This window comes from Manis pentadactyla, chromosome 7 (genome assembly GCF_030020395.1).
Source record: "Manis pentadactyla isolate mManPen7 chromosome 7, mManPen7.hap1, whole genome shotgun sequence".
NCBI lineage: Eukaryota > Metazoa > Chordata > Mammalia > Pholidota > Manidae > Manis > Manis pentadactyla.
The window spans coordinates 10,193,128-10,220,016 of NC_080025.1; the positions used below are offsets into that span (position 1 = coordinate 10,193,128).

The following is a 26,889-nucleotide window of genomic DNA, read 5'->3' on the forward strand; positions in this document are numbered from 1 at the left end:
TTTGGAATTTAGAAACTCGTACCAAAAATAGTTATGATCCTTGTATAAAAAGGGTTTGGATGTACAGTTATACAGGAAAGATAGATTCCTTCCCCACCAAGAATGAAAAGCATTTCTAAAATGGTGACATCATTTCCCAGAGGGTAGGAGCAAAGAATATGATACGTCAAACCAGAATGCCAGATGCCTTCCTGTTCTCCATTTCCTTAGCTTTTGTCATTCAGCCCTCTTGCTCTGATAGCCTAAGCCCAGTTGTTTTCTAATCCTCAACTCAGCTGTTTTCAAACTGGAAAGAACACAAAGGCATGACATATATTGAACCTCTGTTTTCTCTGCTGACATTAATAGTTTTCTTAGTTCATTAAGTCAACATCGCTTTCCATGAGGACTTCCTGACTGTAATGTATGACACGCTCCCATGGACATACTGATATTCTTAGAAAACCGAAATATTTTCCTAACGTTACTAAGTGTGAACATCCACATGATTATTCCTGGTCGGTTAGTTGGTTAGGTATTAGAGCTATAAATCACAGCTGATTGCAATCTGTGTTATTGCCACCAAGAAGTCGGTGGGCTTCATTAAAAGTAAATCAGTTTTATAGAAGAAAGTCAGTTTCTCAATTAGGTTGTCTAAAGGTAGGGGATTTTTATGTGTATGTGACATTAAAGTAAACTGAATACTCAGAATCTACCTAGCAATAAGGAGCCATATCACTTTGTATTGAAAAAGCAGTTTTATTAAAAATTGCCCATTTCTTCAATCCAGTGAAATTATATGCCTTTCCGAGGCATATCTGTTAAGAAATTTATGTTGATACTTATAGAATTATATTTTTTGCTTTATACTTCTCATTTGGATTAAGTGTAACTGAAAGAATAATCTTTTTTAGATCTGTTATAGTTGAGTTAAATTTGAAATCTAACAGTGTCATGACCTTCCTACCCTCTTTTAATCTTTAGTGTGATTCTGTTTTCCTTCCAGGGAATATATCACTTGCTGGTGAGTTTGCTGTTGCAGTTTCCTGCTAACATTCAAGAGAATATTTATAAACTTGATAAGGGCAAGTACTGGAGAGGCATTGCCAAAGGTAAATAAGAATTTCACCCTCAAATACTTTAGTATATATATATTTTCTATAAATACATTGTGACATAGATGTTAATGAAGAGGGAAACTATCACTTATCTATTTCTGTGTAAAAACCAGGCCAAAACTTACTGGCTTAAAAAACAAGAAACCAAACCAACAATAAATTTTTTCTTACAGTCTGCAGGTTGGCTAGGTAAGTCTTCAGCAGATCTCACCTGAAGCCACTTGGGTTTACTCTGGACTTGAATTCAGGTGATGGTTGGCTAATCCAAAATGGCATATCACACATCTGATGTTGCTGGCTGTTAGCTGGGGTACCGTGGTTCTCCTCCAGATGGCCTTTTTATCTTCTGTGAGGCCAGAGTTCTAGCATGACAATCTCAGAGCAGGACTCTAATGCAGAAGCACTTCTTCAACTTTTGCTTGCTTCACATTGTTGATGTTATGTTGGCCAAAGCAAATCCCCATGGCCCAGCCCAGACTCAGTGTGGGAGACAGCTTAGATGGTATCTCCTGATGGGAGGGATGGCTAAAGATTTGTGAACATTTTTAATCTACAATGGAAGCTTTTCCTCCCTTTTCTTAAAAACCTATCCATTTTCCTTTGTAAGTAAACTGTAATTCCCAACTGGAAAAGTATTGCCTGGCCCACTTATCTTGGCATGGCTAACATGGAAGCATTATAGGCAAGCAAAAACTTGTATCTTTAATAAGCAAGGGTTAAAATACAATCATTTCACATTGACTAATCACAAAAATATGTTATTAAATTAAGATCGATTCATTCCTTTCTTTCATCATGCTTATGATTACCATAGATGTCCCAAACCACAACTAGCCAGTGTTGTAATTCCCATTCATACCCTGAGTTATCTTTCCAGCTTACAGGTGTATTGGGAGAAAAGAAGAGCAATGGACAAAAACAGGAAAAGAACCACACAGTGGTGCCTAGAAATGACCTTTGCACTAAGAAATAATAGCATAAGAATGATGCCCACTGTAGTAACACCAGCTGGGCAAGGTAGATGGTATTTAATGCATTAAATAGCTATAATAAAAGCAATGATACAAAAAACCCTTATATTTATATAAGGCTTTGTAATTTATAAAACATTGTCGTATGTCTTATCACATTTATCTTCAAGATAACTACATAAGGTATTCAAGGTGATATTGATTCCCATTTTGCAGTCGATAAAAATTCGGAGAGCTTCATTATCCTGTCCAAAACCATACCACTATTAGATGAGAGAACCAGGATTTAAAGATTTCTGACAGCCAACCCTGTTCTCGTTTCGCATTAAAGCTTCATGCAAAGCATAAAATGTAAAGCAGACAAGGATGTAAGCATTAGGAAATGAGTTATGAAGTTTTACCAAACAAACTATATTCTAAGCCAAGAAACAGATGTCCTTGTTTGTTTGTTCTGGTAGTAATTGATGGAAATCCTACATGGGGCAGGATTTAGCCTCCCCATACTTCTGAAACAATGAAGAGAAAATGGGAAGCCAAACTGAAGCAAATTGAAGAAAGAGCATCACAGTATGAGAGGAAACCATTGTCCTCAGTGTACAGACCAAGATTGTCCAAGCTGGAAGAACCACCCTCCATTTGGAAACTATTTCACCGGCAAACTCAAGCTTTTAACTTTGTCAAAAGCTGTACAGAGGTAATTTCCTCATCTACTTTTTTTTTTTAGAGCTACTATAACTTAAGAGTTCCAAAAAAACCTTCTGGTCTGTCTTTCAGGTGATGTACTCTATCAAAAGAATTGCGATCTTAGTATCACACTATTTTGGAAAAATATCCCTGTGAATCATTAGCATTTATAGTGAAAAAGAGTGACCAACCCAGGGCCAATTAATTTATGGAATTGGTAATAACATTTAAATGAAGCTATGCTTAGAGGAAGAGTGACCATATTCATGGAGTGAAAAATAGTAACATGAGTTTAAGAGTAAAACTAAAACAATACCCACAGAAATATGAGGAAATGAAGGGGTGGATAGTGTGAGATTTTGAGGATGAAATAAGGGAAAGGAGAACTGAATTTAAACAATAGATGAAAATGCCTCAAATATTATAGTTTACAGTATGAGCTTCAGACTTTGAATTGTACTGAAGCGCACATGTATTTCTCTTTGTACTTTCTCCTTCTGTGCTTTGGAGTAAGGGAGTGGGTTTAATCATAATTATTTACAGCAGTAGGCGAGTTGATGTGCTTGCTGCATGCTCAGCTTGCAGAGGGTGTGGTGTTCAAAAATAACTGTATTGCACAGGGTTGGTTAGCATTGCGGGAAATGTAGAGAAAGATATAAAGAAAAGCTGCATTTATGAAGTCTAGCATAAATATACTGTGATTCTGATCATTGATGCTATATAAGAGTCAAAGTGCAGAAAGTTTTTAGGAAGAGGACCTTTTGTTCCCTAGTGAAGAAACTCACTTAGATCTCATCAGAATAGTTTAGGAAATCAAAGAAAAACCTTTGGTGCTCATTTTGCGTAAACCTAATCCAGGTATCAGAAATTAAGATACAGATTCATTTATCTTGAATTAAAAAATACATAGAAGTATGATAAAATTTATAAAAGTCTATACAATTTATCTCAAGATCTTTATCAGGCAACTTAATTCTTCTCTGACTCCTCACTTATTAAAATGGAAGTTTAGTTCCTTTATAGGCTCATCCATTGCCTTTAGCTAAGTGGAAACAAAAGAACTTGTATTTATTAGAAGAAACTGACAACAGATATAGTTAATAGAGTGCCATAGCAGTTAACTTTAAAAACAAAGTGGTTTCTCATAGAAAAAATAATTTATAGTACTTGTTAAAGCATTTTAAAACTTAAGCATTTATGATTAACTTACAAATATTCCATTAACAAAATTGGTTCTCACATGCGTTTTTATATGTACTAGATAATTTATTAATTTTAGTCCAAATTCTAATGTTAAGGTAGTTTTGAAAATTTTTAATTTCATAAACTGGCAAATAAAACTATAATAGGAAATCAAACTAGAGTGGTTTAAAAGTGATTTTTCTCTTTTTAACCTGGATATTCTAATTGTCTCTTGAATTAGAAATGTATTTCTTGAGCATGTATTACTTGGGTGACTAAAAGTAAATACAAATAGCTATTTTGATTGGCATAGATTCAGTAATTATTTTTCTTGTTTTTAATAGTACAATTAATTCATTTCAAAAGTTCAAATGGTAAAGTTATTTATGAATATTGGATAACTAGTTGATTTTAGATTTGCATTTTATTAATTTTTCAAATGTTTTATTTGATTTTATAAAGGATGTTCATGTGTTTGCTTTGGAATACAAAGTGGGTGATGGGCAACGTATTTATCTCGTAACAACCTATGCTCAACTTTGGTTTTATTATAAATCCCGGTAAGTAATTTGTAAAGCAAAACACAATAAACTAAAGTTAGTTCCCTTCATGTAGTAATGTTTGTGAAATTCAGGCTGCACTGGCTCTCATAGTTCTGTCACATAGGTACTCCTTTACTATTAGAATCGAATTCTGGAGTTCCCTTGTATAGCACCATCGAATTATCTCAGCAGGTGCTGGGAGGAAAAAGTTGTGTGTTTGAGTTCCTGTACAACCTGTGCCATGTGATGACACAATTCCCCCATCACTTTTCCTTGTTATTATGATTACAAACCTTTTATTTGATAGGATGTCATCTGAACTTCACTTAACACAACTTATTTACTTATCAAGGCAGCATCTATTCTTATTAACCCATGTTGAAGTCACATACCTCTTGATGCAAACTTGAGCATTGAAAGCTCATTGAAGTCAAGTGATTCAGAGTATGTTTTTAACCAATTTTTAAAATATTCCTAATTAATATATGAAACTTAAAAATCCTCATTAAAAAAATTCTTGGAAATGCAAAAATATGTGATTCTGGGACTCCAGTTTGAGAAAGTTCTTAAAATCTGCTTCATGCTGATAGCAACAACAAATACACAGGTGTAATGCAATAGCAAAACCATCTGAATAAGTAACAGTGTGAAGTTGTCTATATTCTCCAGGTAAATAATGTTGGAGAATATGATAGATCTTGTTTGATGGAAACTCTTGACACCATGAACCATAAACCCATCCTGAGCAGTTGTTCACTTTACCATGTCTTCATTATGTTGTAGCTAGTTATTAAATTGCAGTTAATACAGTATCCTAAGATAATAAGATCAACTTCTGCCATTTAAAAAACCTTTTCTTGAATCGTTCAATTCAGAAAAAATCTCTTACACTGCTATGAAGTCATTCCTGAAAATGCTGTGTGCAAGCTTTATTTTGATTTGGAATTTAACAAACTTGCCAATCCAGGAGCTGATGGGGAAAAGATGGTTGCATTACTCATCGAGGTAATTAACAGGCTCAGTGTTTTCTCCTTACACTGTCTGCGTATCTGTTCATTCACTCATTATTAAAAGTGAACTCAACCTATGTGATACATGGGTTCAGTGTTTCTTCTTTTTCTTGCCACTTTTCCTTTTGAAATGACTTTCATTTCTTAATGTCACTTTTCTGAGTAAACCTCTAAAAAGCAGGAAGTTTTGGTTTATGTCCTTATATTTTGTAATATTAGTACTTGTAGTTAAAAAAACTGAAAAAGGGGGTTGGATTTTCTGCATTTTTAAATTACGTATTTTCTGACTTGAATCATAAATAGCTGACTGGGAAAGGTTAGACAAAGTAATTTTTACTGTAAAAATGGGATACTGAGATGAGCTTCAAGGAAACTTTGATAAAGATAGTATCAGAATTTTTGAACTGGCAGGAATTTTGGAAATCATTCTATCTGGGACTATCATAAATGAGGAAACTAAGGCCTAGAGAAACTTAATTCCTACTTAGGATCTTACAGCTAGTTATTAGCTAAATCTGGTCTAGACTTAAAATTATCACTGTTTTAAACAAGGCAAAAAGAGTATATAGCTCTAGAATGTATTTTTGGTTTTGCAGTGTCAACCATGAAGTTTCTAACAAAAGGAATACTAGATTGTGCAACCAAGCTTTATTAGGTTTGTTTATAGAATCCTTTGCTATTGTACTGCATTAAGGCGTATTAAAATTACATTGACTATTTGGTTTCAGTTAAATCAATAAATGTTAATACCTATTTTTACTTTTAGATGTTAACTGTAGACAACACATTTTATGATTTTAAAAATACATCCAAATTAAAATGTTTTTGATAAAGAATATCTGCTATATTGGACCTCTACATATTTTATGTTAAATTTATTTGAAAAATTATGCAAATACAATTTTGTAAAAAATTATATAACATTAGCTTTCTCCTGGCTTTGAAGAAGAAATAGCATAAGTCCCCCTCTCCCCCCAAAAAAGTGACAAAAAAGTTATTTTTTAAAATTTGTCATTGGACCCTTAAAAACAAATTTAAATGTTTCATTATAGTTGTTGGTAAACTACTTAATTTTTCATCTTAATTATGTTCTTAACAATTCATAGATACTGACTTTTTTCTGTTGTGTAATACACACCTACAATCTAAGGTAGGATTTACTCTGTGGGCTCTATGGGGCCAACAAGGAATTAAGATTTGGAGATTTTTGCTGGCACTTTAATACAGTGATACCATTCACAAGGAGGTATGACATCGTATTAGAAACTACAACTGTCCCTGGTGGAATCAACACTACTGCAAATCCTGTTTGTAATATAAATTAATAAACACTGGTGAGGCAAAGATCATGTAGGTGTTAAAAATCTTTTCCATTCTAGTTCTTTATACAATCTTAGTCTTGAACAGCTAATCTACATCAAAGTTGGAAAGAGATGTAGATATCAGTTTAAAATTACACATCATTTCTGTATAACGTATTTACCATGTTGACAAAAAAAGTTATTAGGATTATATTAATATAATCTTTATAAATGGTTATATTGAAATTAATTTCATTTGTTGGTTACTTTATAACGTGTATAATTCAGTGAGTACTTTTCCTTTTGAGTCTCTGTGAGAAGGTATAAATTAGGTTAGCTCTATCTTAATTTAACAGATGGTTAATAAATAACTGTCTAGTAATACCTAGTGATAACAGATAATGCCCTTTGATTTAGTGACTTAACTGACAAATTTCAGTAAGCCACTTCTGATTGGAATGAATTCTGGTGTTGAAACAATTTATAAAGCTATGTTGACAGGTAACATTGTTCAAATAACTATTTTTAATTTCTGGATTTTACAACTTGAAAAATCTAATTTAAAATTTTATTTAAAGTTTAACTTGGGAAAGACAACTTAGAAGATTGTGATTACTTTTTTATGGAAGTATAGTTAATACACAATATTGGTTTCGGTTGTACACATAGTGGTTGGACAATTACATACATTATAAAATGTTCCACAATACTTGTAGTTACCATCTGTCATACAAAGATACTACAATATTATTGACTATATTCCCTATGCTGTAGTTTCATCCCCATGGTTATTTTATAATAAGTTTGTACCCCTTTATCCACTTCACCTATTTATTTCCCCCATCCTTCCACCACACTCCCCTATGGCAACCACCAGCCATCTCTGTATGTATGAGTCTAGTTGTTTGTTTGTGTTGTTTTTTAGATTCCCTATATAAGTGAAATTATATGGTATTTATCTTTCCCTGCCTTATATATATTATGTTTATCTTTTCTCTGCTTATTTCATTTTTGCATATTTCCTCTAGGTCTGTCAATGTTGTCACAAATGGCAAGGTTTCATTCTTTTTTGGCTGAGTAATACTCCATCGTGTACATGTACCACATCTTTGTCTGTTCATCTATATCAGTGATCACTTAGGTTCCTTCCATATCTTGGCTATTGTAAAGTTTCCATTAACACAGGTGTGGATATATATCTTTTTGAATTGGCAATTTTGTGTTCATTGGGTAAATTCCCAGAAGTGGAATTACTGGGTCGTGTGGTATTTCCATTTTTAGTTTTTTGTGGAATGCTCATAATGTTTTCCATAGTTGGCTGCATCAGTTTGCAGTCCCACCAGCAGTTTATAAGGGTTCCCTTTTTTGCCATATCCTCGTCAACACTTGTTATTTCCGATCTTTTAGATAGTAGCCATTCTGACTGGTGTGAAGTAATACCTCATTGTGGTATTGATTTGCATTTCCTGGATGATTAGTGAAATTGTTGACCTATGTCTTCAGAAAAATGTCTATTCAGGTCCTCTGTCCATTTTTTAGTAGGATCATTTACAAATATAGTGTCCCATTCAGTAGGTTGCCATTTCTTTTTGTTGACGGTGTTCTTTGCTGTGCAGAAGCTTTTTAGTATGATGTAGTCCCACTTATTTTTACTTTTGTTTCCTTTGCCTGGGAGACATATCCAGAAAAAAATTACTAACACTGATGTTCAAGAGTTTACTGTTATTACATATAGAGTTACTGCATTTATTCTGTATAGCTCTAAAGTACAACACTACACTGTTAAAAAATTTTCAGCCTCACTGTGCCTAGGCACTAGGGATACAATAGTTATCCCAAAGAGAGATGGGCTTCTGCCTTCATAGAGCCTATAGTCTAATGGAGGGTAATCACGTAAGATAGATTTAGTTGCCATAATGTAAGTGGCTTAAACAAAATAGGAATTTATTCCTTTCTCATGTATTATCCCAAGTAAGTCATGGGGATGAAAAGTACAGGAATAGTCAATAATATTGTAATAACTTTGTATGGTAACAGATGGGAACTCTGCTTATTGTGGTGAGCATTTTTGTAGTGTATATATTGTCCAGTCACTATGTTGTACACTTGAAACCAGTATGTCAACTACAATAAAAAAATAAGAGCCTATGAATTTTTTAGCATGAACATGTATAATACAAATATGTGTTTTCAATGCTTAGGTAATTTGGTAAAATCATTATGTAATAAATATTGGATAGTAAATCAAAATAATAAATGAGTTAAGCTTGTACCAAGATACTTGAATTTTGCTCATAGAAATATTGTAGAAGAAACTAAAAAATTTTAATTGTTTACATTTTACTTGTGTTTTTAGTATGTTTGTAAAGCCCTTCAAGAGTTATACAGAGTTAATTGTTCAGCTGAAGATGTTTTCAACTTGGATTCTAGCACTGATGAGAAATTTAGCCGACACTTAATATTTCAACTCCATGATGTGGCATTTAAAGATAACATTCATGTTGGTAAGTATACTGCTTAAAAAGGTATAGAATTATATTAAGAGCTCATTTTTCTTTCCCTCTTAAAAGTTTTGTGAATATTTGTCAGGTTTGATGGTCATAAACGTATCCTAAAAAATGAAACATGATTTTCATGTTTTCAGGATTTGCCTTTAGTTCTAGACCCATCTTCCTGTTCCACGTGTGCCCTGGTACTGATTTCTGCTCTAATAGTCATTTCAGAAGTTTTCTGGGTGATACATGCGAGGCCTAATTCAAGTCTCAGCTGTGGTGTCTCAGAGCTGCATTTCGGGCCGTCACCTCAGCCTTGCCTTAGTCTTAGCTCTCAGTATGTGAGGGCTGGGCTTGGGTTTCAGGCCGGACCTCTGGGTTGTAAAGAAGTCTAGATGTGTAAACCTGAAAGTGTAACCAGAATGTTCCAGGAGTGGACACTTAAGGTACAGGTCCAGGTATCAAGTGAAGTCAGTCTGAAGGGGAACAAATAGGCGGAATGGGAACACTGCAAACCAATGTGTAAACAGAAGCCCAAATCCTGAGTATTTATCAAAGCAGGGCAGAGCAAGAATTCCTGGTCCAAACAGCAGATGATTGACTTCAAGTAACAGGGAGTCATTTCAGAACTCCAAGTTCTGACAGGAACTGAGGGTAAAAGGTGTGAACATAGTCACTGCAGGACTGGCGTAGGAGTCGGGAACCTGATTGCTGGATTAGCGTGACAGTAGGTCACAGTGACCTAGTGTGCTGTGTACAAGGGGCTCTGTTACCTCCCTGTTTTCTGTTAGCTTAGTTGGACAGTCCTTCTGTCTTTTTCTTTCATTGCTTAGATATTGGTAATCGTAGAATCTATCTTTGTCCTCCTTTCAATCTTGTTTGGAACTTGGATTATCTGCCCTATCGCAGCATCAATTATGTGTTGTTGGGCCCTGGCTGACTCTAAGCCAAGGCTGCTGTGTAGCCTGGAGAGACTGAAGAAAAAGACCTTGAGACGGTGGTGGAAACATAAACTTATTGGGGGAACTTATGTGCAGGGAGTCCAGGAGCAGCCAGATGGACAGAGCATCTGCTCCTGGGATTGACATGCAGCAAGCTTATATAGTATAGCAACTATTGGGGGCCCCTTCCCTCGTGGCTCAGCCAGTGTCCCAAGGAGCTCAAAGCCTGCCATCTGGACATTTTTGGTTACCAAGGAGATGCTCCAGGTTGGCCAGCCCCAGAATCTCTGACCCTGGCACAGCAGACATCATGTTTCACTATATCTTGCTTGGTGGAAATACGGAGGGAGGATGGAAATTATGCATTTTCAAGGTAATGAAGACCTGGAGCATTCAGGCTGTGTGTACAGCTACCATACAGATTCACCATTTATGTGCTGATACCTCTCAAATCTTTTATCTTCAGCCAAGATTTTTATGGACCCCAGACCCATAACAGCCAATTGCCTATTAAACATCCCCACAGAGACACCTCAAATTCAGCACATCCTAGACTGAACTCTATCAAACTTGCTCTTTGTCCTATGCTAAGTAATATCAGTGAGTGGCATCACCATCCACCCAGTTACCCATGTGAAAATGCCAGTGTCACCTTTGACCTCTGTATGCCCTCAGCTTAATGAGCTCACTTGAGTGATCTGATTATACCTCAGACCTCTGTGTGTGCCTCAAACCCCTCAAGGATTAGCTATTCTTTTCAGGAAAGAGTTCCATGTCTTGGTTTGCACGGAGGGCCCACTGAGCGCCACCCCTCCCCCCAGGCCACTCTCTCTGGTCCCTGGGGCTGTGTACTCTTTTTTTTTTTTTGTAGATAATTATTTTTTATTGAAGGGTAGTTGACACACAGTATTACATTACATTAGTTTCAGGTGTACAACATAGTGATTCAACATTTATATACATGATAATTCTAGGTACCAGCTATCACCATACCAAGTTGTTACAATATTGTGACTATATTCCTTATGCTATACATTACATCCCGGTTACTTATTTATTTTAGCATTGGAAGTGTGTACTTTTTTTTTGTTTGTTTGTGAGGGCATCTCTCATATTTATTGATCAAATCATTGTTAACAACAATAAAATTCTGTATAGGGGAGTCAATGCTCAATGCACAATCATTAATCCACCCCAAGCCTAATTTTCCTCAGTCTCCAATCTTCTGAGGCATAACAAACAAGTTCTTACATGGAGAACAAATTCTTACATAGTGAATAAGTTACATAGTGAACAGTACAAGGGCAGTCATCACAGAAACTTTCGGTTTTGCTCATGCATTATGAACTATAAACAGTTCAAATATGAATACTCATTTGATTTTTATACTTGATTTATATGTGGATACCACATTTCTCTCTTTATTATTATTATTTTTAATAAAATGCTGAAGTGGTAGGTAGATACAAGATAAAGGTAGAAAACATAGTTTAGTGTTGTAAGAGAGCAAATGTAGATGATCAGGTGTGTGCCTGTAGACTATGTGTTAATCCAAGCTAGACAAGGGCAATAAAACATCCACGTATGCAGATTTCTCTCAGAACGGGGGGTGAGGTTCTAAGCCTCACCTCTGTTGATCCCCAGTTTCGCAGCTGATGACCCCCCTGCGACTGTGCCTGTCTTAGGTTGTTCCTCCCTTGAGGAATCTTACCCGTCTCTGGCTAACCAGTCATCTTCCGGCGCCATACAGGGAAATGTAAAGTTGGTAAGTGAGAGAGAAGCCTTATTGTTTGAAATGGTTAGCTTTTTATTTCTTTGCATATTTATGCCCTGTAGCTTCTATGCCCAGCATTTGTCTTGAGGAATCTTTACCACTTGGAAGAATTATGATACTCGGTAAATTTGATATGAGGCACGAATTCTATTTAAGGGTTGTAATTAGGAAGGAAGAAGAAAATCTATAGAAGTAGCAGGCGGAAGAAAACATGGGAAGATTGATTATTTCTTTGACATATCTTCTTGTAGACTAACTTCAGCATGTATAGGTTTTCAGCTACTACTTAAAATGTGCACACACATTAACGTAATAGGAGTATAGTTACATAACCAAAGCATACCTGTAATTACCAGCCATCTCCAGTGAAACCGAGAAAACCAGTTAGGCACCTTAGGCATTTGTGAAAACTTATCTGTGATATGGTGGATATTGTCCAACTGAACTTGAACAGTCTGAGAGAAATCAGACAAATTAAAACAACCCATTCCTGGGGAATGTTCACATCCCTTATGTTCTTTTAACAGTAAATAGTCTGTAGTTGTAAGATTTTGGAGCGCTACAATTTGCACTTCTCCTAATTCTTGGTTGAGTTCCGACAGTATAGATACAGTCAAATTTGTTGTTTTACTGTATGCACAGGCCAGCTTAGATATCTCCTTCTTCATTCCCATGGCAAGTCCAGGAACTGGTGGGATGAGTGCATCTACAGCTGTAGCAGTGCGTGGATATTTGTTGGGGTTTTTTGATGATCACTTCTGGCATGAGTCTTCCAGAGAGTGCTGATGTTGGAAGTGCTTTTTCATATCGTATCTTAGTTCATTTTCTGGGTAGCCCAATTAGGCTTTGATCCTCTGTATAAACACGAACAGACCCTTTGCCTACACTTTTATATGCCCTTTATACCCTTGTGTAGAACTCATTGGAGGTTACCACACAGGAACTGCCTTTTTTTTTTGGTATCACTAATCTACACTTACCTGAAGAATATTATGTCTACTAGGCTCTCCCCTATACCAGGTCCCCCCTATAAACCCCTTTACAGTCACTGTCCATCAGCATAGCAAAATGTTGTAGAACCACTACTTGTCTTCTCTGTGTTGTACAGCCCTCCCCTTTCTCCCACCCCCCCATTATGCATGCTAATCTTAATAACCCCCTTCTTCTCCCCCCGCTTATCCCTCCCTACCCACCCATCCTCCCCAGTCCCTTTCCCTTTGGTACCTGTTAGTCCATTCTTGGGTTCTGTGATTCTGCTGCTGTTTTGTTCCTTCAGGTTTTCCTTTGTTCTTATACTCCACAGATGAGTGAAATCATTTGGTATTTCTCTTTCTCCTCTTGACTTATTTCACTGAGCATAATACCCTCCAGCTCCATCCATGTTGCTGCAAATGGTTGGATTTGCCCTTTTCTTATGGCTGAGTAGTATTCCATTGTGTATCTTCTTTATCCATTCATCTATCGATGGACATTTAGGTTGCTTCCAATTCTTGGCTATTGTAAATAGTGCTGCGATAAACATAGGGGTGCACTGATCTTTCTCATACTTGATTGCTGCATTCTTAGGGTAAATTCCTAGGAGTACAATTCCTGGGTCAAATGGTAAGTCTGTTTTGAGCATTTTGATGTACCTCCATACTGCTTTCCACAATGGTTGAACTAACTTACATTCCCACCAGCAGTGTAGGAGGGTTCCCCTTTCTCCACAGCCTCGCCAACATTTGTTGTTGTTTGTCTTTTGGATGGCAGCCATCCTTACTGGTGTGAGGTGATACCTCATTGTAGTTTTAATTTGCATTTCTCTGATAATTAGCGATGTGGAGCATCTTTTCATGTGTCTGTTGGCCATCTGTATTTCTTTTTTGGAGAACTGTCTGTTCAGTTCCTCTGCCCATTTGTTAATTGGTTTATTTGTTTTTTGTTTGTTGAGGCATGTGAGCTCTTTATATATTCTGGACGTCAAGCCTTTATCGGATGTGTCATTTTCAAATATATTCTCCCATACTGTAGGGTTCCTTTTTGTTCTATTGATGGTGTTTTTTGCTGTACAGAAGCTTTTCAGCTTAATATAGTCCCACTTGTTCATTTTTGCTGTTGTTTTCCTTGCCCGGGGAGATATGTTCAAGAAGAGGTCACTCATGTTTATGTCTAAGAGGTTTTTGCCTATGTTTTCTTCCAAGAGTTTAATGGTTTCATGACTTACATTCAGGTCTTTGATCCATTTTGAGTTTACTTTTGTATATGGGGTTAGACAATGGTCCAGTTTCATTCTCCTATGTGTAGCTGTCCAGTTTTGCCAGCACCATCTGTTGAAGAGACTCATTTCGCCATTGTATGTCCATGGCTCCTTTATCAAATATTAATTGACCATATATGTCTGGGTTAATGTCTGGATTCTCTAGTCTGTTCCATTGGTCTGTGGCTCTGTTCTTGTGCCAGTACCAAATTGTCTTGATTACTATGGCTTTATAGTAGAGCTTGAAGTTGGGGAGTGAGATCCCCCCTACTTTATTCTTCTTTCTCAGGATTGCTTTGGCTATTCGGGGTCTTTGGTGTTTCCATATGAATTTTTGAATTATTTGTTCCAGTTCATTGAAGAATGTTGCTGGTAGTTTCATAGGGATTGCATCAAATCTGTATATTGCTTTGGGCAGGATGGCCATTTTGACGATATTAATTCTTCCTAGCCACGATCTTGGGATGAGTTTCCATCTGTTAGTGTCCCCTTTAATTTCTCTTAAGAGTGACTTGTAGTTTTCAGAGTATAAGTCTTTCACTTCTTTGGTTAGGTTTATTCCTAGGTATTTTATTTTTTTTTATGCAATTGTGAATGGAGTTGTTTTCCTGATTTCTCTTTCTGTTGGTTCATTGTTAGTGTATAGGAAAGCCACAGATTTCTGTGTGTTGATTTTGTATCCTGCAACTTTGCTGTATTCCGATTTCAGTTCTAGTAGTTTTGGGGTGGAGTCTTTAGGGTTTTTTATGTACAGTATCATGTCATCTGCAAATAGTGACAGTGTAACTTCTTCTTTACCAATCTGGATTCCTTGTATTTCTTTGTTTTGTCTGATTGCCGTGGCTAGGACCTCCAGTACTATGTTAAATAACAGTGGAGAGAGTGGGCATCCCTGTCTAGTTCCCAATCTCAGAGGAAATGCTTTCAACTTCTCGCTGTTCAGTATAATGTTGGCTGTGGGTTTATCATAGATGGCCTTTATTATGTTGAGGTACTTGCCCTCTATTCCCATTTTGCTGAGAGTTTTTAACATGAATGGATGTTGAACTTTGTCAAATGCTTTTTCAGCATCTATGGAGATGATCATGTGGTTTTTGTCTTTCTTTTTGTTGATGTGGTGGACGATGTTGATGGACTTTCGAATGTTGTACCATCCTTGCATCCCTGGGATGAATCCCACTTGGTCATGGTGTATGATCCTTTTGATGTATTTTTGAATTCGGTTTGCTAAAATTTTGTTGAGTATTTTTGCATCTACGTTCATCAGGGATATTGGTCTTTAGTTTTCTTTTATGGTGGGGTCTTTGCCTGGTTTTGGTATTAGGGTGATGTTAGCTTCATAGAATGAGTTTGGGAGTATCCCCTCCTCCTCTATTTTTTGGAAAACTCTTAAGGAGAATGGTTATTATGTCTTCCCTGTATGTCTGATAAAATTCCGAGGTAAATCCATCTGGCCCGGGGGTTTTGTTCTTTGGTAGTTTTTTGATTACCGCTTCAATTTCGTTGCTGGTAATTGGTCTGTTTAGATTTTCTGTTTCTTTCTGGGTCAGTCTTGGAAGGTTGTATTTTTCTAGGAAGTTGTCCATTTCTCCTAGGTTTCCCAGCTTGTTAGTATATAGGTTTTCATAGTATTGTCTAATAATTCTTTGTATTTCTGTGGGGTCCGTTGTGATTTTTCCTTTCTCATTTCTGATACTGTTGATTTGTGTTGACTCTCTTTTCTTCTTAATAAGTCTGGCTAGAGGCTTATCTATTTTGTTTATTTTCTCGAAGAACCAGCTCTTGGTTTCATTGATTTTTGCTATTGTTTTATTCTTCTCAATTTTATTTATTTCTTCTCTGATCTTTATTATGTCCCTCCTTCTGCTGACCTTAGGCCTCATCTGTTCTTCTTTTCCAATTTCGATAATTGTGACATTAGACCATTCATTTGGGATTGTTCTTCCTTTTTTAAATATGCTTGGATTGCTATATACTTTCCTCTTAAGACTGCTTTTGCTGCGTCCCACAGAAGTTGGGGCTTAGTGTTGTTGTTGTCATTTGTTTCCATATATTGCTGGATCTCCATTTTGATTTGGTCATTGATCCATTGATTATTTAGGAGCTTGTTGTTAAGCCTCCATGTGTTTGTGAGCCTCTTTGCTTTCTTTGTACAGTTTATTTCTAGTTTTATGCCTTTGTGGTCTGAAAAGTTGGTTGGTAGGATTTCAATCTTTTGGAATTTTCTGAGGCTCTTTTTGTGGCCTAGTATGTGGTCTATTCTGGAGAATGTTCCATGAGCACTTGAGAAGAATGTATATCCTGTTGCTTTTGGATGTAGAGTTCTATAGATGTCATTTAGGTCCATCTGCTCTACTGTGTTGTTCAGTGCTTCCGTGTCCTTACTTATTTTCTGCCCGGTGGATCTATCCTTTGGGGTGAGTGGTGTGTTGAAGTCTCCTAGAATGAATGCATTGCAGTCTATTTCCCCCTTTAATTCTGTTAGTATTTGTTTCACATATGCTGGTGCTCCTGTGTTGGGTGCATATATATTTAGAATGGTTATATCCTCTTGTTGGACTGAGCCCTTTATCATTATGTAGTGTCCTTCTTTATCTCTTGTTACTTTCTTTGTTTTGAAGTCTATTTTGTCTGATATTAGTACTGCAACCCCTGCTTTCTTCTCGCTGTTGTTTGCTTGAAATATGTTTTTCCATCCCTTGACTTTTAGTCTGTACGTGTCTTTGGGTTTGAGGTGAGTTTCTTGTAAGCAGCATATAGATGGGTCTTGCTTTTTTATCCATTCTATTACTCTGTGTCTTTTGATCGGTGCATTCAGCCCATTAACATTTAGGGTGACTATTGAAAGATATGTACTTATTGCCATTGTAGGCTTTAAATTCGTGGTTACCAAAGGTTCAAGGTTAGCCTCTTTAGTATCTTACTGCCTAACTTAGCTCACTTATTGAGCTGTTATATACACTGTCTGGAGATTCTTTTCTTCTCTCCCTTCTTATTCCTCCTCCTCGATTCTTCATATGTTTGGTGTTTTGTGCTGTGCTCTTTCTAGGAGTGCTCCCATCTAGAGCAGTCCCTGTAAGATGTCCTGTAGAGGTGGTTTGTGGGAAGCAAATTCCCTCAGCTTTTGTTTGTCTGGGAATTGTTTAATCCCACTGTCATATTTGAATGATAGTCGTGCTGGATACAGTATCCTTGGTTCAAGGCCCTTCTGTTTCATTGTATTAAATATATCATGCCATTATCTTCTGGCCTGTAGGGTTCCTGTCAAGAAGTCTGATGTTAGCCTGATGGGTTTTCCTTTATAGGTGACCTTTTTCTCTCTAGCTGCCTTTAAAACTCTTTCCTTGTCCTTGATCTTTGCCATTTTAATTATTATGTGTCTTGGTGTTGTCCTCCTTTTATCCTTTCTTTTGGGGGTTCTGTGTATTTCCGTGGTCTGTTCGATTATTTCCTCCCCCAGTTTGGGGAAGTTTTCAGCAATTATTTCTTCCAAGATACTTTCCATCTCTTTTCCTCTCTCTTCTTCTTCTGGTACCCCTATAATATGGATATTGTTCCTTTTTAATTGGTCACACAGTTCTCTTAATATTGTTTCATTCCTGGAGATCCTTTTATCTCTCTCTATGTCAGCTTCTATGCGTTCCTGTTCTCTGGTTTCAATTCCATCAATGGCCTCTTGCATCCTATCCAATCTGCTTATAAACCCTTCCAGAGTTTGTTTCATTTCTGTGATCTCCTTTCTGGCATCTGCGATCTCCCTCCGGACTTCATCCCATTTCTCTTGCGTATTTCTCTGCATCTCTGTCAGCATGTTTATGATTCTTATTTTGAATTCTTTTTCAGGAAGACTGGTTAGGTCTGTCTCCTTCTCTGGTGTTGTCTCTGTGATCTTTGTCTGCCTGTAGCTTTGCCTTTTCATGGTGATAGGAATAGTCTGCAGAACTGGGACGAGTGACGGCTGGAAGGACTTCCTTTCTTGTTGGTTTGTGGCCCTCCTCTCCTGGGAGAACAGCGACCTCTAGTGGCTTGTGCTGCGCAGCTGCGCGCAGACAGGGTTTCTGCTTCCTGCCCGGCTGCTATGGAGTTAATCTCCGCTGTTGCTGTGGGCGTGGCCTGGCTCGGGCAGCTACTCCAAAATGGTGGAGTCGCGTTGGAGCAGGAGCTGCTGGGAGGCTATTTATCTCCGTAAGGGGCCTCCCTGCTCCCTGGAGCCCAGGGGTTAGGGTGCCCAGAGATCCCCGGATTCCTACGTCTGGATTAAGTGTCCCACCCTGCCCCTTTAAGACTTCCAAAAAGCACCCGCCAAAACAAAACAACGACCACAAAAAAAAAAAAAAATTTAAATTAAAAAAAAAAAATTTTTTTTTTATTTAAAAAAAAAAAAGGTGGTCGTTCGTTTTTCTTTATTCTCCGGTGCCAGCCTCAGGCATCTGCTCACCGGTCTTTCTGCCCTGTTTCCCTAGTATTGGGGTCCCTATCCCTTTAAGACTTTCAAAAAGTGCTCGCCAAAACAAAACAGCAAAAAAAGAAAAAAAAAAATTGGTCGCTCGCTTTTCTTAGTCCTCTGTCACCCGGCCTCCGGTGCCCGCTCACTGTTCTTGCTGCCCTGTTTCCCTAGCATTCAGGCCCCCCTGGGCACGTACTGTGTCTGCACTCTGGCCCGGATGGCGGGGGCTGGGTGTTCGGCAGTCCTGAGCTCCGTCTCCCTCCCGCTCTGCCTGCTCTTCTCCTGCCGGGAGCTGGGGGGAGGGGCGCTCGGCTCCCGCGGGGCCGGGGCTTGTATCTTACCCCCTTCGGGAGGCGCTGGGTTCTCTCAGGTGCGGATGTGGTCTGGATATTGTCCTGTGTCCTCTGGTCTTTATTCTAGGAAGGGTTGTCTTTGTTATATTTTCATAGGTATATGTTGTTTAGGGAGGAGATTTCCGCTGCTCTAATCATGCCGCCATCTTCCGATCCCTCTCCCCCTGTGTACTCTTTGAGGCTGTTGTCTGAATGGACGCATCTCCAGTGCACTGGGTCAGTGAGGGCTCAGAGTAGCTGTCATCAGATGGGAAGCAGTTTTGGTCAGTGTTTCTGCTGGGCTGCAGGTAGCACCCCGGGCTTATCGGGTCATAGCACCCACCACTTCCTGGGTGCTTCTCGGTTCTTTCATGTTAAAACTTAACGCTTCTTTGGGGCAGGGACTGTTTCTTATTCACTGTTGTTATTTCCTGGGCCTAGCATGTAATAATATCCTTATTGAATTAATAGTAACAGCAGTAGCAATAATAAAAAAAATAGGCATTCAATAAATATTTGCTGAGTGAATGACAGTGTTATGGGCTCTAGTGTCCTAAGGGTGTGGGCGCAGAGTCATAAGTAAAATATATCTTTGCTTGTGTTTAATCCCCATAGCCCTCTCTCTGATTCTAGCCACAAGGCTAAACGTTGAGATGTGTTGATGGGGAACAAGAGGAAAATGGAAGTTTGTCAGGTAATCAGCACTCTTTACTGCAGATATCTTCTGAAAGCAGGAGACATTTAAGCTGGAATGTCTAAATCAAATTCCGTCATATAAACAAAAGTGAGAAAGATTTTTGTTGTCAGAACAGCATATGCAAAAGTATAGATACAAGTGAGTGGCTAATTTGGAGAGCAGTGGGAATCTAGTGTGGCTGGAGTGAGAGGCACAGTCAGACCTGATAAATGGGATGCCGTCTGAGGCTTCTTTCCTCTAAGTCCTGAACTGTCCTAATGAGAGGTGCAGAAATTATGAAGTAGTCCAAAACTTCCCCTTCAGTTCTCCTCCCTTAGTGTGTCTTCTGGGGACATTTCTAGTTCATGTTGTCAGCCTTTCGGAAAGGGGATTAGGGCAGGTGTGAGAGGTCACAGAACGTTCACAAAACAGAAACACTTGATCTGCCCCAAACACTCTTCTGCCAGCCTGCCGACAGACCTGCACATTCTGGGACTGATACTTTTTTTGAGTATTCCCAGCTGATAGAACAGTCCTGGTGTTAATGATGAGGGTGGGGGTAGTGAGATTGGGGAAGGGATGTGGAAGTGGACTAGGTGGCTGGTAGCTCACGTAGGCACTTAGGCTGGTCACACTGTCGTTGGGGCCTGGTGGCACCAGCTCCTTGCCAGAGGTCAGGGGCCTACATGGCCACCTCAGCATGACCTTCCCGACTTCTCTTACTGCCTCACGTCAAGTAGACTTTACATTTCTGGGAGAGTTAACTTTATCACTCTGTTTTCATCGGCTTGTTGCCCTTTGATACAGCATGGTTTCTTCCTGCTCACTACCTACCTTATCGCCATGATTTGCAGAGATGGTCATTGCAAAGAGCAACACCTTTGGTTTCATTTTGATGTTTAGTGTTTTACAGTGTAATGGGTTTGTTCTTGAAGTCTCTTATGGAGAAAGAGAATTTTTAATTTAGAGCATATATATCATATGATTTAAGGGTTTAAGCTGTCTGGTACATAAAGTGATAGATCCAGGCTATACCAGTTTCAGAGATTAAAATTATGTTTTGTTACAGTATTCCACTTCTCCAGTACTGTTACACACAAAGCAGCGTAACCAAATTACTACTTGATTTTATGTTATAAATAATATATGAGAATGTAAAGAAGTTCCAGATTATCATACTGTCTTTTCTTGGTAAAGATAGGACCAGTAATATTTAGAGCTGTTTTGAGTAATGTTGAAATACAGTAAGTGTATTTAATTATTTTAGTTCTGGACTTTAGTGATTAGGCCACAACCCATCTCATAACCAGCTGCAGGGAGAGGCAGGAGGCGCTACAGCTATGGGACTGCGTGAAGGTCGGGCTTCTTGGGGCAGATAATGCAGCTGGAGAACAAGCCCCTGAGAAATGTGCTGCCATTCAGACTCAAGGACAATGGCAGAGATAATGTTTTTATGCATCACCTTAGAGCACCATTTACTCATACAAACCTTTTGTTCTGTGATTTTTGATTGTGAACATTAAGTTCTACTCAATTTTTATTAACAAAACTGGTGCTTCTTTGGTGATGGGACGTTAGGCTCAGGCCCATACTAGCAACATGGACACATCTGATATCAGCTTTCCCTTCTAAGATGATTTACAAGTGACAACAAGCTCCCCAGTCACTGGGAGCTAAAGAAGTAAAAAGACTGCACAAGAGGAAGGAAGGGAGAGGAGGAGCATGTTAGTTTGTAATAAGTCAGTTTTAAAACCAGAAATAAAAAACAGAAGCCTTATACTATATAAAATTGTCATGTGTGGATTTGTGCCTAGATCTTAAGTTATGGTTTGCAGAAAAGAAGCAGCAGATTAATCATATTATTATTATTTTTTTAAGGTAATTTTGTGAGAAAAATTTTGCAGCCTGCTTTTCACTTAATTGCCAGTGAAGAAGATAATAGGATTCCAGAGACAACAGGCCATGGATTTTCCCATTTTTCTGAAACACCAGTTAAACAAGGAATTTCCATGAGCAGAGTGTCTGCAGATAAGGCTATGGGAGAGAATTGGATATTGAATTCTCAGAGACTGGAGGGGCCAGGGTCAGCTAGGCAAAGCAGCTCTGACCTTTCATTCTTAGTGGTGAAAAATAGCAGAGGAGAAAAGCATCTTTTTGTGGATACAGGTAAGTAAGACCAACAGCTCTCTGTTACAGTGTCTTTGTGTACTTTTGTGAGAGACCCATCCATGCCCGTGTGTCACCTGGCTTACGATTCTTGCTACCTGCCCCGCTGCACGGTGACAGTGCGGGTCACCAGCAGAATGTGATCAGTGAGCTCAGGTGCTGGAATCCAGCAGGCCTCTGTTCAGAGGTCTTCACTTAGGCTGGCCTGAGCTCCAAAGAGAATGGACATGGCCGGCATCTGCTTGAAATGTCCAAAGATTAGTATCAGGAGTCTTGGCAGCATCTCCAGCACTGCTAAGGGGCTTAATTAGATTTGAAGTAAATTTTTAAGATAGACAACATAAAAATGGTACTGTGGTATGGCAGAGGAAGCTGGTGTTTTCACTGAAGAGCTTGGCAATTGTGACAGGACCATTTCATCAGCTTTCCTACTGTGGTAAGACTGGTGGCTTCAACCCTGTTCTCTCCTGTCCTGCTTACTTCTTGGACCTGAGGATGTGTGAAGCACTGGGCAGCCAGAGCTCAGCTTGGCTAGGTAACACACAGCCAGTCAGGACCCCTGATTCAACCAGCTCTGATCTGGTGAACCAAATCTCATTTTTATATTGAGGTTCTAGCTTGTGATTCAGAAAGCCATAGGAGCAGCATTTTTGCCACTCGCTATTAGAGCAACTCCGAGAGCTTTGATGTCTACAGGTTGAGGAAAGTAGGTTTAAATTAGAGGCAGGGTTACCAGGACAGCCATGCCCAGGGCAGGGCAGTGTCCCCACTGTATTGTGTATCTTTCTAGCACCCCTGAGAACCATGTGCTGGAATTTGGAAATAGAGTCAGGGAAGTGCAATGTGCTGGGTTGGGTGTGAGCATCATGAGTTACGAGTAGAGGAGCATCTTAAACAAGTGCTGTTAGCAGAACGTCCTCTCTGAGTTGTACTAGCTTGCCATGAACTGGGGAAAATGCAGAGCAGGAAGTTGATTCAGTGAGAGCAGCAATAGCTATTCTGTGTTCTACCTCTACCCCCATATTAAAGACCCCAAACAATACCCCTATTCGTGGCAGGTCTAGCCTTGAAAGTGAGGTTACTGGAGCGGCAACAACAGTTTTCTGATGTACTTGAAAGAAGTATTTCAACAGGATACCCAGAATTATTTATGTACCAGGAAGGTTGGGAAAGTCATTCCTAAAGTCCCCTTTGAGAAACTCAGGTGTGGGAGTGAACCTTCCTCCCAGGTCAGGGTTGCTGTACCAGGTGTGGTTTATGGCAGGAGTGGGTCTCTGTCTTTCCTACCTGCGTGAGGTGGTTTCTGTTTCATTTGCCTGATATGAAGGGGTCACTCCACCAGTTCTTAATTTTTTTCAGAGGAAATGGCTCCATTCATAGCTGTAGACTGGGTGTGTCTGTAGGAGGCAGCGAGTTCAGGATCTTTCTGTGTTGCCATCTTGAACCAGAACCAACTGTTTCTTCTGATGCTATACAAAACTATTATTTGCTAACTGTAGAAACGAATTGTTGAAACCACGCATTCATATTGTTTTATTAATTTTTGATACAGGAGTTTATACAAGGAATAGAAACTTTCGGCTGTATAAATCATCAAAGATAGGAAAGCATGTGGCTTTGGAGGTCGCTGAAGATAACAAATTTTTTCCTAAAAAGTCAGAGAATGTTTCTGAAGAAAGTCAATACTTCCTCTCTTCTTTGGTCAGCAATGTCAGGTACATAGTACAGAATTAAACCATTGTGTATTCATGAGTTTTTATTAAGCAGTGAATGGCATTGTACTAAAATGTGAATTGTGTAGATTCAGTCTACCTTAAGAAAAAGAAAATCAGTTCTTAAAATTCTAGGTTAACTATTCTGTTTTGTCCATTTACTGAAAAATAATGGAAAAGTTATTTTTTAACTGCTTAGTTTCTCTTTATATCCTTTTATGATTTTAAATTGTATCTGTTTTCTAGTTTTCCTAAAATGATTATCACTTCTATAAAGAGAATTGTATTGCATTGGAAACATAATTACTAACATCTCATTTTCTTTTCTTATATGCACTTACATACATATAATTTATACTCCTTCATTCAAGACTTATTGAATCCATTTTTCCCTTTGCTCTCATTCCTCTTTCCTTCTTTTTTCTTCATATTATTCACACTTTTAAAATGAAACAAAACTTTCAAAGTCTCTATATTTGGGGAATGCAATATACTTCATTCTGTAGCTTCAGCAGCCTGAATGCTCCAGAGACTTCTATTTACTCTGTAGTTGAGGGGAAAGTATTTTAAGTGATCACCAACGACTCTTTTTTTATATGGGTAGGATTGGTGCTTCTGTAGACAAATGCGGCATAAATGTCCTAGAACAATTAGTTATTGAACAAAGGATCTTAATATGGAACTATTTGAAATTCAGTTTCCTTTCTGTAGCTATATCTCTTTAATATAATGTTACTTTGTTCTTGTATATATTTTCCACTTCAGATTCTCAGATACTTTACGAATTCTTACATGTGACACATCTCAGAATAAACAAAAAGGAGTTGAATATTTTAACAGTACCAGTCCTCCAGGTAACTTTAAGTAAACAATTTCCTATGAAAATTTAAGGATAAACATTATTTTGCCTTAAAACTCTGAAGTATTTATATCTACTGATCCTTTTAAACAGCTAGGTTTCTATCCAAAATGGAAAAAGTATAAAAAATGTTTTTTAAAGCTTATTCACTTAATTTTATGGCTTAATACGTGTTTATGGTGCTTGAGAAAAAAGCTATGAAAATAATGTAGATTGTTTATATGAAGTAAACATGCATTAAAGTAAAACTAAAAGTTCTGTCGACCACTCTGACCACTGTGAAAGATGGGTAACCGCAGTTCCCTGTTAACCCAGCAGAGCCTTTCCTGTGTGTCCAGTGTATGGAGAGCTTCCTGATTCTTTTAATGTCTGCATAGTCTTCCATGAAATCTGTATGTTCTTCATTCCTTCATGCTAAAGAACATATATGTTTAAGATTTCATGCATGAACTCTAGTAAACACTTTTACACATGTATTTTGGCTATCATTATTTATAATAGTAAAAATTGAAATAATCTGAAATGTACCACAAAATGGGATTGGTCACATACAATGAAATACTCTATAGCCATTTAATTTAAATTTACAGTTGACCTTTGAACAACATGGGATTTAACTGTGCAGGTCCACTTACAAGTTTTTTCCAATAATCTGAAAAAAACATTCTTTTCTCTAGCTTTATAGTAAAAATACAGTATGTAATGCATTCAAAATGATGGTATGTAATAACATACAAAATCAATTATATGTTATTGGTGAGGCTTTCAGTCAACAGTACGCTATTAGTTAAGTTTTTGGGGAGTCAAAAATGGTATGCGAATTTTCAACTGCACAGGGTGGGGGTCAGCAACTCTAATCCCTGTGTTGTTCAAGGGACAACTGTATAAAGCCCATATGATAGGGAAAATGTCCATTAATACTGTTAAAAGAAAAAGTAGACTCTAAAATTAATATGTGGTATGATCATAAGTTTATTAAAATATGAATAACATTTCATTATGTTTATTTTCTTCTGGTTCAACAATTATCTCTAGACATTGATTTGTAGTTTTTTTCTCATTTCTGCTTTAATATATTTTCCAAAAATTCTCCAGTTATATATATATATTACTTCTATAGGTGAAATATAGGCTTTAAGAAAAACAGGTTATTCTGTTTTTAGTTTAAAAATTTTAAATTTAAACATTAAATGAGATTTTGAATAAATTATTTCAGTAGATTCTTATATGCAAAATATAACTGGTCAGTGTCCTACAGCTAAACACCAGCAGAGAACACACCTGTAATGAGCAGGCGGAGTATTGCTGGCTGCAGTGACAGGGAGCACATACCAGAGGGAACTGGGGGGCGTCTCAGTGCAGGGTGTTAGAAAGTGCTTATTACAGGATTCAGGCTTGAGTTAAGTTGCTTCTGAGGAGCGTCCAAGAAAGTGTGTCTTTGTTTTGAATTGGGTGCTGTTAGAGACAATTCTGTGATCGAATCTTTCCTGGAAGGCAGGAGACTAAAGTTATCATAGGTAAAGCAGCAGAAGTTGCTTACATTAGACCAGGTAGGGGGGTGTTTGGTCATTTTTGTGGTTTGGAGAGAGAGAGGCCTTATCTGATGTTGAAATTCTGTGAAATAGTTTATGGTTAACTGGAGAGCACCAGGGCTGGGGTGTGCGCGCCCAGCCAGCGTGTATCAGTGCAAAGGCTTAGCGGGTCTTACTGCGCCAGTTCCCAGACAAGGGGCTGCTCTTCTCTTTACCACAATGAAAAAAGCAGTTGTAACGATTATAAGTGGCTTAACTGAGAGGTTTGAATTTTACCTGCTTCCTTGTAGGGTAACAAATCCATAATTGACTAAAAGACTGGGTGTGTTACAAAACCCATAATTGTACTAAGGAACAGTTTAAATCAAACTCTTCAACTTTTAGCCATTATAATTTGTTATTAATTTTTCTCTCTTGCAGTGGAAAACCTTGAAGGTTTTCAGTGTTCGCCCTACCCTGAAATTGATCAATTTGTTCTTTCTTTGGTGAATAAAAATGGCATTAAAGGAGGTAAAGATAATCTTACTCTTAATTAACTGCCACACTAGGGTAATGACACCTTTAGAAACATCATTTGCATTTTAGAAATTCGGCGTTGGAACTACTTTTTCCCAGAAGAACTACTGGTTTATGACATTTGTAAATATCGCTGGTGTGAAAACGTTGGAAGAGCTCACAAGAGTAATAATATCATGTAAGTAATATTGTTTGTCGTTGAGTTCTGTGTATTTAACCAAATTATTTGTAAGGTTTAAAGTGAAGAATATAAAAATTTTATTTTTTAGATTTAGTTGTAATTCAGTTGATATTGTAGTTTGTTTTGTAATATTTAATTTGAGTATCTTTATTATCTTCTAGCAATATGATCTTTATTTGTACTTCATTTCGTAAAATAATCCTTTAGAGAGCATAGTCTTGAGAAGACAAAGGTAGCC

At 37.8% G+C, this 26,889-nt stretch overlaps 1 protein-coding gene across 4 annotated transcripts in view; it reads left to right on the plus strand.

Moving 5' to 3' along the window:
• The window catches only part of PRIMPOL (primase and DNA directed polymerase), a 35,300-nt gene that overhangs the window by 2,166 nt on the left and 6,245 nt on the right, over window positions 1–26,889 (plus strand). For 2 of the 4 annotated variants that reach the window (XM_036894354.2, XM_057505089.1), the window contains exons 2-11: window positions 986–1,091; window positions 2,527–2,762; window positions 4,397–4,494; window positions 5,352–5,481; window positions 9,144–9,291; window positions 21,564–21,851; window positions 23,404–23,566; window positions 24,329–24,417; window positions 26,375–26,464; window positions 26,540–26,648. In XM_036894354.2, the coding sequence (XP_036750249.2) occupies window positions 2,583–2,762; window positions 4,397–4,494; window positions 5,352–5,481; window positions 9,144–9,291; window positions 21,564–21,851; window positions 23,404–23,566; window positions 24,329–24,417; window positions 26,375–26,464; window positions 26,540–26,648 (1,295 nt within the window). In that variant the 5' untranslated portion in view covers window positions 986–1,091; window positions 2,527–2,582. Of the gene's footprint in view, window positions 1–985; window positions 1,092–1,974; window positions 2,115–2,526; window positions 2,763–4,396; window positions 4,495–5,351; window positions 5,482–9,143; window positions 9,292–19,624; window positions 19,704–21,563; window positions 21,852–23,403; window positions 23,567–24,328; window positions 24,418–26,374; window positions 26,465–26,539; window positions 26,649–26,889 lie in introns of those variants that run through there. The other 2 variants (XM_036894355.2, XM_036894356.2) reach the window with 2 other exon arrangements.